Raw genomic sequence first — 15,447 nt, forward strand, 5'->3', positions numbered from 1 at the left:
CGCTGCACATTAGAGAGCAATCTTTCAAACGAAGCAGTGCCCTGAGATGAGAAAACCAATAGGAATCAATCAATCAATTGCTGCATATAGCCCTGAAACATTGCATGCTTCAAATAAGACGAGTTAAAACGCAAAGGAAGTCTATCCAAAAATTGCTTGAAAGGTGCAATGGGTTGTGCAAGGAGCTCAAGCTGGAGAGGAAAATGGTCCGACAAGGCATATTGTTGCAACACTTTCATTTCGAGCATCTCAGGAAGGAAATCATCATTCTGCATGATGTAAATGCGGTCTAATCGCGACCATGTTGTAGCATACTGGGCAGAATGGAAAGTAAACCCCGTAGAAGAAGGGTGCAACCAGGACCAGAGATCTTGCTGAAGAACGGTAAGAGCCAAGTCCTGCCATATACGACGTTCTGGCGCATCCATTACCGAATGCTCTGATGTGGACTGTGAAGAATCAACACACATATTGAAATCTCCCATCAAAAAACCCCGTCTGCCAAGAGACAAGGAAGTCTGCAGAGTATGCCAAAGCTCCCGGCGAGCTAAAGGATCATTCGGAGCATAGAGGCCAAGTAACCATAAGATCTCTCCTTCGAATAAAACTTCAATGACCACAAAGCGGCCATGTACATCATTCTTAATAAGAACCGGCTGATATTTTTCATGTACAATCATAAGCACCACAGAATACTGCCTGGCATGTGTCCCTGCATAGAACAAACGAAAGCCATGGCAATCCACAACTTTTCCTGCTTCACCGTGATCTCTTGTGCTCAACCGCACACAGGACATCCCACTGATTCTCATGCAAAACAGTCCACAGGGCATGTTGCTTGTGGCGAGAGCAAATCCCTCGCACATTCCACGTGGCGATCTTCATGTGTATTCCAAAGAAAATCAGGTACGAGGCACAGCTTGCCTCGATTTGACCTTTTCTGCGAGAATGTCCAGGACTCCGTCATCCAAAAAGTCGGCTAACACAGCAAAAGAGTTTTGACGACCAGCTTTGGAGGTAGATGGCATATCCACTGACTTGGAGTTGGGACGGGGATAACGACGATCCCATGGGGTAATGATGTTACCTTTAGTATCAAAAGCCAGCTTAGCAGGTGGACCCTTTGGACCATCCAAATACGCTCTCCTAGGTGGCTATTGACGGGGAGCAGAAGAAACCATAGCAGGAGCAGAGTGCTCTGAAGACAATATTTCTTTCCTGCGCATATACGTACGCATGGGATTTGGTGAGGCAGTAGGCACAGTATCCACCATGCCAGCAACAAGCTTCTTGCCTTTTTTCGTGTGTACATCCACCCAGTCATCGCCACGAGAATCCAAACCCGAGACCTGTTGTTTCCCTTTGTCCAAGACTTGAGGTGGCTGGGTGGCATCCTGCGACACAGCATCACACACCATGTCTTCCATAGGCAGCGCAACATGCTCAACATCTGAAGTGTGGTGCTTCTTTGGGCATTCGGCCATGAAATGCCCCAATTTTCCACACAAAAAGCAATGTCCTGCAAAGTTGCCCCATTTCAAACGAAAATGTAAAGGATGCATGCCAGAGCAATTGATACGTAACCACGCAGGCCTTTTCTGAGCAGTGTCCCATAACATGCACAGACAATTGCGATTCATGGCCCTAAGGCTTGGGGGGACCAGAACAGTGCCCACAGCGGCCATGGCGTCCTTTAACAGTGGCCAATAAACAACCGGACAATTTTCCACTTCAACCCACACAAGGCATTCACATTGCAGCAGGCGCTGAAAATCTGCCATTGGGCGCCATGGCACAACATGGACCAGACCGCAATCAACGAACAATGGCAGTTTAGACAGGAGAGCATCACGGTGCGTCTCAGATTTCAACAGCACTTCAAAAAACCCCCGAGGCCCAATAAAATCTCTTCAACACATTCCCCTTGTAGCAGACTTTGCAACCACTGGCGAATACGTGAAAGAAGTGGGATCCGACCAGTGAAGAATAGTATCACCGCACGTTCATAAAAAACTGAAAAGGAGTGCAAGACATGTTTTGGGTCCACAGTGGCTTCGAGAACATCTTCCGCTGCAAAGTCGGAAAAGACTTCCTAATTATGTTGAACGTAATCACCAAGTAGAGTTCCCAGTCAACATCCTGAGAGTCCACAGAATCCGAAGCAACCTGAGCATAGGAATGATCCTGATGATCCATTGTGTCAGCCAAGGTATGCTTAGTACGTTTGTCCGAGGCCGCAGGCTGGAGGTCAAAAGCAGGCCGCATCTCCTCTGTGCACGGAACCATATCCTCTGGTTCCTCCATATCAGAATCCGGACCAAGAGCTGCCACCGTTCGGTCTATAAAATCCAGATCCAAGCCCGCCATCTTGTATCAGTACGTATGCCGGTCAGAGGCCGATTGAAGAGCACGGGAGGCAGAGACACGCAGGCCTCTCTCTCTCTCTCTCTCTCTCTCTCTCTCTCTCTCTCTCTCTCTCTCTCTCTCTCTCTGCAGATTCTGCACAACTGCAAATCCAGGTTACAGCAGGGCTGCAGCAACACAACTGCCTGCAAAGTCACATAGAGTGCACAGAGTACAGTAGTAAATGGGCAGGATCAGAATTTGGTTCATCGAGCTGAAATGATGGTTACTTTCGTTGATGATCAAGATTAGGGTTTCCTGCAATGTGGCGCCTATGCAGATCAAGAGGAGCTTGATCAGGTGAGCCATAGACCAGCAGGGCGTTCGAAATCGATGGGCGTCTGCTGCAACGTGGTGCAGCAGGAGATTGTCTGAAGGCGAGGTCCAAGCGACTATCAGGCGACTAACGGCTCGTCCCTTCAGTAGGCTCAGCAAGCGAGATGTCGAGGGAAGGCTTGACGTGAATGTTAGGGCAGAACGAGCTCCATGCAGGTCCGAGGGGAGATCTCCCACAGCGCGCAGGGCAGGAGGCACATCGCCAGGTCACGAGGGAGCTAGATCCGCCATCGCGTCGTTTCAGCTTCTCCCTCTCTCTCTCTCTCTCTCTCTCAGAGACAAACAAAGAAGAATGGAAGCAACCAAACAAGAATGGAAGGAACTAGTCATTAAAGGCATTAAAGGAAAAGCAGAGGGAGAATGGAAAGTGGTGTAACAAAGAAATCTAAAGGCCTCAACAAGGTGGGGTTGCTCAACTATCCAAGAGGAGAAATGAGGCACACATACTATGCTTCGATACTTGTGTCATGTCGATGTGTGCAAGTTGGATTTATGGGAATGTTTCAAGTCTAGATTGTTATCCATAATCAATCAATCAAGAAGTCAGCCATTCATTCAGATTCAATTGCCTCAATCAAGCACTTAGTTAAGTGCAGACTTTCAGCGACCAGTCCTCTTTGTCTCATCTTCTCATACTCTTTCCTCACCTGTTTACAGTGCTCAATATGCATCCACTTTTAAAGCCCTCTGCAGATTGGGGATCCCTGCAACATGGGCAACGGATTTTATTCAGTATCAAAGCAGTTTACAGCATCATACCTGCTCTGTTTGTGGCCTTTCTCATGCTTCCATTCTATCATGCACAATGGAGAGCAAGGTGTTGCACAGGTGGCTGTTTAGGGTGTTCGCCATGCACCTACTCAAAGTCCTCTGCAGATTGGAGAACACTGCCATATGGGCAATGGATTTTACTTGGTATCAAAGCAGTTTACACCATCATATCTGCTCTGTTTATGGCCTTTCCCAATGTTCCAGTCTATCATGCACAATGGAGAGCAAGGTGCTGCACAGGCGGACGGGACAGCAACCAGCATGCAACAATTTCTAGAGAAAGCTCACACTTTTTGCAGTCCCCAACCAGGGCACTACAGCAGCAAATCTACCTTGGATAGGTACAAGGCCACACTTGTGTCAAAGGAAATATCCAGTAGGAGGGCATCAATTACATATTTCACAGTCCAATGACCACCTATTATATCTACCACACTCTCTTCTTTATCTTCTTCTTTACTCCACCGAATCTTGCTTCCTTTTGACTTCTATAGCATAATCATCTCTCCTGTTTGGAATATTTTTGGGCATTGGATAAAATCTGCTCCAGTTCGTGGTAAATAGGGACAGTTCCCACTTAGTTCCAACAATCTTGGTTTTCCTTTTACTCCTTGCAGTCTCACATCCTCACCATATCCATTTTGTCCCCATAGTCTCCATCTTGCTCTTCTCTTGGAATCCTCCACTACAAGAATCTTTAGGTCTTCCAGTTGCTTTGAGATAGCCTCCATTCTGTCCATCTTCAACACCTCCTCCTTTTGGGGACAGCATAATGGCACATGGACAGGAAGAGTGGAAGCAGCCTGAGGTTTCACCTTTCCAAAACACAAGTAACATATCTTACCAATTTTGGAGCATAATGGCAGATGGACAGAAAGAGTGGAAGCAGCCTGAGGTTTCACCTTTCCAAAACACAAGTAACGTATCTTACCAATTTTGAATGGCTCTTTACGGCCTGAAGCAAGCCCCTCAAGCATGCCATAATCAAATTAATTTTCTCGTCACTGGGTCACACGTGTGCTAGCAGGGGCCACACACAATTACAAAGTTGAGAATTGGACATTCAGAAACATTGAGCAATCTTTTATACCACTTTTAAATGCATTATAGAAACCCACCTTTGAAGAAGTACATTTGAAGACTGGAATAACTGCTGATACTTGGTCCGATATAATAATATCAAAATGCTGCCAGAAGAGTGTCATGCATACAGCTACATAAATGCAGCGGATATAAGCACAGAGGGCATGAAATCTGTAGAAGATATGTCGAGGTAAGAAGTCACCATAAACAGAGACAGCCAGCTTTCCTGTGTCCCATGATACAGAAGATTACTGTTAGACCTATTGTATTAAAACCAACAAGATAGATACCATCAGAATATATCCAAAAAATAAAAAGTACCATCCTTTGTTTCCTCAAAACATCTGGTCTTATCATGATGTGCTGTAAATATGTGAACATTATGTCCTCGAGATGCTAACTCAACAGCAACATCCACAATCAGCCTTTCAGCACCACCTGATTATCAAAAACTTGTTATAGTAAATAATTGAGTGAAAAAATCCCAGATCAACTTTCCATTTCTAACTCCTCTTGTTTGGCGTCAGAGCTGACTGCTGAAGCTTGATAGTAAAGTTTCTGCAGCAGATCCTCTGCCAAAAATTAGATGTTTGAATCCTCCAGATTTCCTACCCTGCATTTTTTGACCACATCTTTTCCACCTCCCTTTAGTGCATGATTTGATTAAATGTGAAGATAACAAACACTTGAAAGCTGTTAACTGCTTGGCATCACAACAGTTTGCAAGTCCACTATTTTGACAAGTTCTGTGATGTCCGTGTGAGATGCAAAATGAGCAGAAGTGACAAGGCAAATGACATGAGCTAGGGTACGTTTGAGTGCCAACTAGTGATATGGGACATTACAAGGATATTGGTCAAGGTGTCCTTGAGAGCTTGACCCTCTAGCATGTGGCTTTTGTGTGAAGATCAAGTCCAAAACCTCAAGATTGGTTACAAGTTAGCCCAGACCCTTTCATTGATTCATGCTAGTGTTATGGTTTTGTTCTTTTGTGATCTTCCACATGCAAACACACTCACACAACAACTTGTGCACACCCCATGACAAGATATTCATATTATGAAAACTCTTTTGCAGTGTGCATGAATGCACAAACGTGAATCAAATGTCAAATTGGGTCTTGGATAAAATCAAATGTGATTACAGAAAGCTATTTATAAGACCATTGCAAAGTTGAGACCAAGTGTCATTTCTTCAAACATCCTTTCATTTACAGAGAGCGGATAAACAAGAAGTGGTCAAAGCCCCTTGAAACAAACAAATTTTATGTCACATGTACCCAGAAGTGTTTGCATCCCAGCACATATAGCAAAAAAAACACACTTTTCACACATCAAGATCAAAATACCATTAGGTGTTTTACACCTTATTAGAAAAATCACTAATTCAATAGTAGCATACAATGCCTCCACAGGTAAGCATCCCATCCAGCCCAAAAGTAAACAATCAGCCAAAAAGAACCAAAACGTTCTCTAATAAAATCAATCAGAAACTCAAATACGTACTGCAATTAATGGTAATGGCTCGTGCAATCTATCATCATAGCATAATTGAGAGTCAAATGTGACTACTGAAGCTATCTACATGACCATTGCATGTTCAATTGAGAACAATACAATCTATCACCATAGCATACATACAGTTTAGGCTAAACCTATAAGATTGTTGGGCATGAGCTCGTGCCCAACTGACTGACATCGCTGCCCTCTGACCCTATGCTTCCTGTCTACTGCTGCCGCCTTCAGCTTGTCAAGCCATCTCTCCTCCCTACCTCCTGCCACCTTGTGCTACACCTCGCCATTCATGCAGCCCTAAACCCCCACCAGCTGGTCTGCACTGTCAACACCCCTTGCCACCTACCTCCCCGCTGCCTCCCAACAGCCACCTATCACAACCACTTGCCACCACCTGTTCACACCCCATCTACAGCACCTGTTCTGACCCTGCTCCCTCTCCAACTGCCCTATCAACTCTGTCAGCTGCCTTTGGCCACCACCAACAGCTATTCCAGCCAGCACCCTGACCATGTCAAATCACCTTCCCCTTCTCTCTCTCAACTGTAAGAGGTCACCATCAGCTGCTTCCTTTCTCTGCACCAGCGGTAACCCTGTTTCCTGTAGCAGTGTTATAGTCTCTCGCAGCAAGGTTGCAATTGTCTTCATCAAGATTATACTATATAGTTTCCTATAACATGAATGATATCTGTTTTGTCCATTCAAGACAAATAAATACTACTACCAGCACTAAAATATCACCAACATAAGTGCAATGAGATATTGTCAAAGTTTGAGAACTATTTATCTCATAAAACTGACAAATGACCATAATGTCCATAGAATTTCTCACTACTATTGCTTCAGGGACTGCAGCAGTGACTTGCATAAAATTGATTCCAACTACTTGCTGAACCTGCGAATCCTTTTGTGGCTCATCATAATCAACTTAAATTAGTATTCGAAGCCTAAATCCATCAATTGCAAGTTTAAAAATGTCTCCTTGCATTATAGCTAGAATGAAAGTGTCTGCAAAAAACTACTCCCTAGAACAAGAACAGCATACCTCGCCTTGACAAAGACATGCAATGGAAACCTCTAGAGCACTCTAAGAGTGCCCCCCAATCAAATGCCTTGTATGTCTTCCTTACCGAGAAACAGCCTCAATCAATTCGCATGATCGAGAAAGAAATGGAGGAGACCACAATCTTCAGTTTTGGGACACTTGTCCTCTAGACCACAGCTTCATGACTCACTTCATTCCACCTTGCACATCTTTAAGGTTCGACTCACCTCAATGGATGCATCGTAGGAACTTATCAATAGCTCTTTGGTCATCTCCACTAAGGGAGGGAGTCATTGATATGGTCTATGGTAGAGTAGGTTCATAGTCTCAAACTTCGACTTCATCACTACTTTCCCTAACATCCCGTCACCCTCCTCTCTTCTTGGTTTATCAATCGAGTATTGTAAGTTGGTGGAGGCTTTTGGGCGACTCTTCAACATGTTTCTCCCTGCCTCATTTGCTAATGTAGCGATGGGTGTAGAAGTACCGAAGGTACAGGTGGCAATGGATGACAAAGAAAATCCTTGAATCCCTAGAAATTGAGGCAAAAAAGCATTAGTGTAGACAGCAAATCATAGCTATGAGACCGCCAGGTGGTGCCTTCAATGCCATGATTTTCAGCACCAGGCCTTTGAGAGCACACTTTGTGGTTGAGGCCACACAACAAGTGACTATCCAAATGGAGGATGATGGCTTCATTAGAGCTCACTAGGTAGGGAACAGCTAGGGCCCTAGTCGCCTCTGCAACCTTAGCAACAGCAGCCCCAACAACCTCAGCCAAGGGTAGATGGTCATGTTGGTGCCCCCATAAAGAAATACTTGAGCAATAACAATAAGCACAAAGTGTATGACAAAACACAATGATAAATGCAAAGGTGAAGAGTAACTCAGAATTAAGGAGAATGAATGCTAAAACACACAATGCAAAGTGAATGCCTCAAACCTCAATAGGTCTAACTAGACTAGGGCAAAGATGAACTAAGAGTGTATCATACTCTAAATCGATCCTAAATCACAGCAAGCAGCTTCTAAGTACGATCAGCTGTTGTAAACCATAGTTGAGCGAAATGGGAAAACAGAAACAGCAAAGTTGGAGGAGGGGGAAACAAAAACACCACATCATCAAGGGGGGAAGGCAGGGTTTGGGTGGAGAGGGTTTTTGTCACAACTCTATAGAAACAGAATTTGTATCATTTTTCATTAATTTGTCTATATAATGATTTATTAAATTTGTTTCCTTTGCACTAATTAGATATAAAGAAAAGTGCATTGGAGCTGGCCACTGATGAGTGGTTACAGGTTATGGTGGACCCACGTGGTGGGTTAGAGAAAAGATAGTTCACACTTCCACCTATATGGCCCGATTGGGCGCCTGTGACCAAAACTCACGCATATCAAGGTTAGACTCGCACACAGAAAGGATTGATGCCTTGAAGTGTGGGCTAGATCTGCCAGAACAAACAGTTACAATCAACAAGATGGCATGATCATGAAATGCTTGTACAATGTGCATGTGTGGGCTGAAAGCTTGAAATGCACATTTCTTTGAATAGGAAAGTCACATGAAGATTCTGATACCATTTTTGCGATGTACACGGAAAAAGCTTTCATATGACACCCATATTGGGGGATCCCTAAATTTTAGGAGGTCCCTAAATTTTAGGAGCCTCGAATTAGCCTAAAAATGCTAGTCCTAAAAAATAGGGATGTCATTCTAAAAATAGTAAATTCAGTACTCTAACTGTGCTTACTAAATTTGGTTGTTTCTATTCTTGACAGTATTCAGCCCAAAAACGAAAGCCATAGAGAAGAGACAAGTGTCAAGACACTTGTCACACAAGTTTCCAAGAGTCCCACCACTTGTCACATCTCATGACATGTGGCTGGACACTTGTCTTGTGCTACTCCACTTTCCCCTTTTGTACTAGCTCTTCCCTCTACTATAAATAAGAGCTCATTTTTCTTCATTCAACATCATTTTTCTTTGCTGTTAACTCATGTACAGCACCCACAGATAGCCAGAAACTGGCCCCATCCATCCCCATCATCATCCCCCACTTCTCCATTATCAAATTCCTCCATATTCCCTCTTCTATCACTGCTGTTTTACAGGACAACAAGCCTGTAAATTCATTACAGCACCTCCTTCTCGAGCTCTTTCTTCCATTTTAGCAACAAGAAGCAAGCCCTATCCATGTACTGCTGATCAACGATGAAGAAAGGCTGATTTCCCCTCTTTCTTCTCTCATACTGTAAAGAAATCAGTTCTTATCATTGCATAATAGATAATGCATGTGTGTTTGTACATCTTTGCATGATCTTGTGAGAGTGAGAATTACTTCTCCTCACTCTCAGGTTGTTTATAATTGAGCTCTTCCCTAAGGGACTTGGGTTGAGCAAAAATACATTCCTTTGGGGGGAGGGGGTTGCCCATCTTCAACCCTCAATCTTGTCTCCATTACTTTTACATTTTCATGGCTGTAATTTTGTGAGTAATTTTCATTTTCAGCTTTAAGTGTTCATTCTCTTTTATATTAAATCTCGAAAACAAGCAAATATCATAATTGTTAAGCATACTACGTTGTTCGGGGCGTTTACAGTGGTATTAGAGCTTTGGCTCGGTCCTCACCCCAACACTGGTAGTGCTTACAATTATAAGTTTGTTTGTTTTCAGCCCTTGCATTGAGTACTTAAACGTTTTTTCTTAGAGTCTCAATGGATCAATCGAATGCTATCCTTCAAGCCATTCAAAGTCTTAGAGAGGAGAATTAGTAAATTCATGAGCAGCTTCTCAAACTATAAAAAGTTGAGAATCCCAAAGAATTCAAGGAAAGAAGCCCATCTGCTTCAAGGAGACAAAGCAATACCAATGAAAGGAGCCGATCAAGAAGACCAACTACTTCTAAGAGGCAGTCCCATTCTACTTCAAGACAAAGAAAGAGATCGCGTCGAAGCTCATCCTCTTCTTCAAAATCATCTGGCGCCTACTCTGATGGACCCTCTTCTAGTGACGAAGAGTCACACCCTTCTCGTGGAAGACCTCATCATCGTCAAAGGCGTCGACATTCTTCACCCTCATCTCCATCTTCATCCCCATCAAGCACTTTATCATCTTCAACCTCAAGATCCGGGCATGGAGAAGGCATAAGAAGAAGAAGAAGACTAAGTCGCTATCTCAACTTGAAAAGAAGATCAAGTTCAGTATGTATGATGGTTCTCGAAATCCTAATCTTCTTCTGAAGTTTATTCGTCAATTTCAAATTTTGTATGGTCGTGACAAGTATAAAGAAAAAGAAAAGATTAAGTTTACAGCTTTACATTTGACCGACTTAGCCCATACTTGGTGGACGGGTTTGGAATATGATCATGGTGCCCCAAAATCATGGCGGTCCTTTATTTGCATGATACGAAGCCAATTTCTTCCTGTTCATTTCAAAAGAGATGTAAAAATGGAATGGGATCGGCTTTGGCAAAGGAAAAATGAGTCACTTTGTGACTATACCAAGAGATTTTGGGAGCTACTTTTAAAGGTCCAACATTTCAAGAAGATCAGCAGTTCGGAAAAGCTTAGGAAGTTTCAAGGAGGTTTGTATTTTAAACTTCGTACTGCTCTTAATCATTATCATTGTTCTAGTCTCAGGGAACTCATGGACCATGCTGAGACATGGGAAATGGAGCACAATGGCAACAAATCATTCCAAAAGAATGTGAGAGTGCGCTGCTGTTATATTTATAAAGTAAATTACGGGAAACAGGCACGAGGCATGACCGTCCGGGGCCTTGGGCGCCCGAACGGGGTTTAGGGAAGCCTAGAATTAAAGAGAGTCCAGGAATAGTAGGACTCACCAACAAGTGACGGCTGAAAATCAGATCACGATGGAAGTTGCTAGCAATAACTAGGCAAGGCTGGGAGGAAAAAGCAGGATCTCGTGCCCTTTGAGTGTTGGACTGTATTCCTCTAGAATTTTTATTCGTCTGCTGAGTCGCTTTGCATTCATCTGCTCAGTAGCTTTGCATTGGTATCAGAGCAGCCATCATATCCTACTGGAGCCGTCAGGTCCTGTTTTTTTTTAGTCATTCATGAAGTCTTTTTCAGGCGAGGCCAGGCAATTTGACGGACACGTCACCCATCATACGTTAATACTGGCCGCAAGGGAGACGCCATAAAAGCGCGAGACGCCATAAGGGAAGGTGAAAAGCGTGAGAAGCGCCAAGGACTATGAGACGCCGCAAGGAGCGTGAGACGCCGCAAGGGGACATCTCTTCGTGTGAGACGCCGCAGGGAGATCAAAGCGTGAGACAGAGTTTACGTGCCTCACGTCACACCAATCGTCTTGGGAGAGCAGTTTCACGTGCCTCACGTCACACCAATCGTCTTGGGAGAGCAATCATTCAACGGTTCATCACCAGCTGACTGAAGTTAGGAGCCAAATCTGTTATTAGCTGACTGAAATCAGTCAGACTCGTCCTACACATAAAAGACATATTGGTGGTTCACATGATAGTCCCGTTTTCTGCCGAAGAACTTCATTTCCAGCGTGACTGGTTTAGTCCGGGAAGACAAAAATTGTTCCTTACTCTTCGGGCTTATTAATAAAACCAGCAACAGTTGCCCTGCCATTAAAACCAGGAAAGCACTTTACTTTGTATGCAAATTTCTTATCTTTGCTTTCCAATTCCAGTGTATTAATGGCAGAAAAAGGGAAAGAGGGAGTAATGGAAGGTTCTAGTTCTGGGGATCACCCTATGGTAGATCCCCATGAAACGGAGATGCAAGAAGAACAGTGGGAAGAATTCTTTGCTACACGAGAACAATTTGATGATCTTACTGCTCGTGTGCAGGCTCAGGGGGTTCAAATGGAATTTTTAACTCAAACACTCACTGAAATAAAATCTCGATTAACCTTATTGTTAGAAAAGGATAAAAATAAGATAGAAACCTCGGATGTCCCATCTTCATCGAAAGATTTAGATGTGACTATGCGAGATCCTAAAGAACCCCACCACAAGTTGAGGGATAATCCAGTTCTAAAAGATATGAAACCCCCTCAGTTTCCCAGGGAGGAAAAAGATAGAAATAAAGATACAATCTTTAATTTTCTCCAAAAATGGGAAGATTTACATAAACTTAAAAATACTCCATCACATCTCCAAGCACAGGAGGCTAGTTTAACTTTGGGACCCAAAGCGTATAAATGGTGGCGAACTTTAAAGGAGGCAAATAAAATACCTGAAACTTGGGCTCAATTTGAATCCGTCTTTTTGAAAGAATTCATTCCTGAAAATGAAATGGAAAGAAATTGGGAAGACTGGGATTATGTCAGACAAAAGAGAAGACCCCTGTTGACATATCTGGAGGAATATTGTGAGATAATCCTCAAATTGGAAGGAATAGATGAATTTCAAAAGACAAGAGGATTCATTAGGGGACTAGATAAGGCCTGTAAAAAGGAAGTAAAAAGGAGTTCACCTAAGACGCTGGAAGAGGCAATTAAATTTGCATTAATTAATGAAGCTAGTATGCGTCCGGGTATACTCACTAGTCTCACTAATACGGAGCCCAAGTCTAAGGAATTGGAAACCTCAAAATTTGTGAGCAAATTTAAAAGGAAAATGCCATTTTTTAAGGGTAAAAAACAACCTTTTAAAAAGAAACAATATGTAAGGCCAAAGTTAAGTCCAGACGACTTTGATAAGGCCAAAAAAGAAAAGCTGTGTTTCAATTGCCTATCCCCTAACCATGCTGCTTGGAATTGCCCTCAAAGGAAAAAGAGGGAAGACAAAGGAAAGGATAAGGACAAGGGCAAGGGAAAAGAAAAACAAATCCATGTAGTGCAGACCTTAGAATTAAAGGGGCATGAAAGGTATAAATCTTTAGAGGTCTTGCACATGGATGTACAACACAAGTGTTGTATGTCAACTTCTATGTGGCAGCCTACCTTTGGGCCACATGATTTAGTTAGAGTGCATGGATTGATAGCTGGAAAGAGGGTTAGAGTCATGATTGATGACTCTGCTACACATAATTTTATAAATTATGCACTTGTCAAAAAATTGAAACTTCCCCAACAAAAGAGTGGGCATCAATATGTTGTTCGTATGATGCAAGGTCAAGATAATAAAATATGGGATACAATGGTATCCAATTTGGAAATTGAGATTCAAGGATATAAAGATAAACTTGATTTCCAAATTATGAACATGGAAAAAGCTAATATTGCTCTAGGGAAGGAGTGGCTATGGGGTTTGGAACCATCCTTAAAACGTAGTTATCATCATAATACACTGGAATTTGAAAGGGATGGTAAGACTTTTGTCATTCAAGGTGAACATGAAGTATCTGATAATCCTTTGTTGTGTTCCACTGAGGTTCAGAAGCTGGTAAAGAAGGAAGCTTGTGAGGTATATATGTTATGGTCTCTTCCTGTACAAAACACTTTTACTTTCTGTAATATAAAGCAACAATTTTCTTATGTTTGTGAGTTGAATGTAAATAATGAATTAAGTAGTTTGTTAGATGAATTTAAAGATGTCTTTCCTTCTGATTTACCTAGTGGCCTTCCACCAAATAGGGGTAATATAAATCACCCAATTGACACAAATAAGGATACACACCCTATTTCTAAACCACCGTATAAGTTAAGTGAAACACAGCACCAAGAAGTTGAAAGACAAATTAAGGATTATCTTGATAAAGGATTTATACAACCCAGTAATTCACCTTGGGCTTCGCCAATTTTATTAGTAAAGAAAAAAGATGGTTCTATGCGACTTTGTGTTGATTATAGAGCACTTAATAAAGTAACCGTGAAGAACAAATTTCCTATGCCCAGAATGGAAGATCTTTTTGATCAATTACAAGGGGCAAAATTCTTCACAAAGATAGATTTAAGATCAGGCTATCACCAAGTAAGAATTAAGGCACAAGATGTTCCTAAGACAGCATTTCGTACTAGATACGGGCATTATGATTTTTTGGTGATGCCTTTTGGTCTCACTAATGCACCAGCTACCTTTATGAAGCTGATGAATAGTGTCTTACGGCCCTATTTAGGACATTTTGTAGTAGTCTTCTTAGATGATATCTTGATCTTTAGTAAATCAAGAGAAGAACATTTGGAACACTTACAATTAGTACTCCAACTGTTAAGAACACGTTCCCTTTATGCGAAGAAAACTAAATGTGAATTCTTTGCACGAGAGGTCAAATATTTGGGGCATATTATCTCGATGGATCCAGAAAAAGTTAGGGCAATTATTGAATGGCCATCTCCAAGGAACCTGGAAGAGTTGCAGATCTTCCTAGGTTTATCTGGATTTTATCGTAGATTCATTCGAGATTATGCCAAAATAGCTGTTCCAATGATAGACCAACTTAAAGAGAAAGGAAAGAGCTTTAATTGGGGAACAGACCAAAATGAAAGTTTTCAAAAACTTAAGGTAGCTATTGCTACAGCTCCAGTATTATTAATAGTGGATCCCAATAAACCATTTGTGGTTGAAGCCGATGCCAGTGATAAGGCGATAGGCGCAGTCTTATTACAAGAAGGTCGACCAGTTGCTTTTGAAAGCAAGAAATTAGACCATGCAAAACAGAATTATTCTGTTTATGAGAGGGAGCTGTATGCAATAGTACATGCAATGAAGAAATGGAGTCACTATCTGTACGGTGCCAAACTTTTGATTTCATCGGATCATGAAAGCATTAAGTGGCTTAATGATCAACCGGATTTACACAGGCGTAAAGCCAGATGGGCCGAACTCCTCCAAGAGTTCGACTATGAGATAAGATATAGAAAAGGAAAGTATAATATAGTAGCTGATGCACTCAGCAGAATGCCCATCATAAATGAATTGAGTTTTACTCAATTCTCTTCCGACTTGCTTGAATCTTTAAAAGGGAAATGCCATGTTGATCCGGCATATTCCAATATATGGGAAGCAATAAGAAATGGGGATCCAAATGAAAGTGCTTCTACTGAGGAAGGAATATCTGAGGATGTTCAACAAGAAAATGGAGCATCAAGGGTTGCTCAAACCGGATTCAAGTGGAAGAATTTTACCATTGATAATAGTTATTTACTCTACAAGGGTAGGGTATGTGCCCTGAAAGATATAGAAATTAGGCGCCAGATACTCTTTGAGTGTCATGATACCCCTAGTGCGGGACATCCAAGAGTTAATAAGACTTATAGTCTTATTAAAAGGCAATTCAATTGGCCTGGAATGAATAAGGACGTCCTTGACTATGTGGTCAAATGTAATAAATGCCAGGTTAATAAAGCTGAAAGATTG

At 42.2% G+C, this 15,447-nt stretch overlaps 1 protein-coding gene across 1 annotated transcript in view; it reads right to left on the bottom strand.

Annotated features, from left to right (window-relative positions):
* The window catches only part of LOC148009594 (UDP-Glycosyltransferase superfamily protein), a 111,413-nt gene that overhangs the window by 79,106 nt on the left and 16,860 nt on the right, over nt 1-15,447 (bottom strand). The window contains exons 3-4 of the mRNA XM_087673310.1: nt 4,915-5,031; nt 4,629-4,819 (exon numbers count right to left, since the gene is read on the bottom strand). Of these exons, the coding sequence (XP_087529436.1) occupies nt 4,629-4,819; nt 4,915-5,031 (308 nt within the window). The remainder of the gene's footprint in view (nt 1-4,628; nt 4,820-4,914; nt 5,032-15,447) is intronic.

Source organism: Lygodium microphyllum, chromosome 30 (assembly GCF_053477565.2).
Source record: "Lygodium microphyllum isolate KBCC chromosome 30, Lygodium_microphyllum_v1.1.10, whole genome shotgun sequence".
NCBI classification, from domain to species: domain Eukaryota; kingdom Viridiplantae; phylum Streptophyta; class Polypodiopsida; order Schizaeales; family Lygodiaceae; genus Lygodium; species Lygodium microphyllum.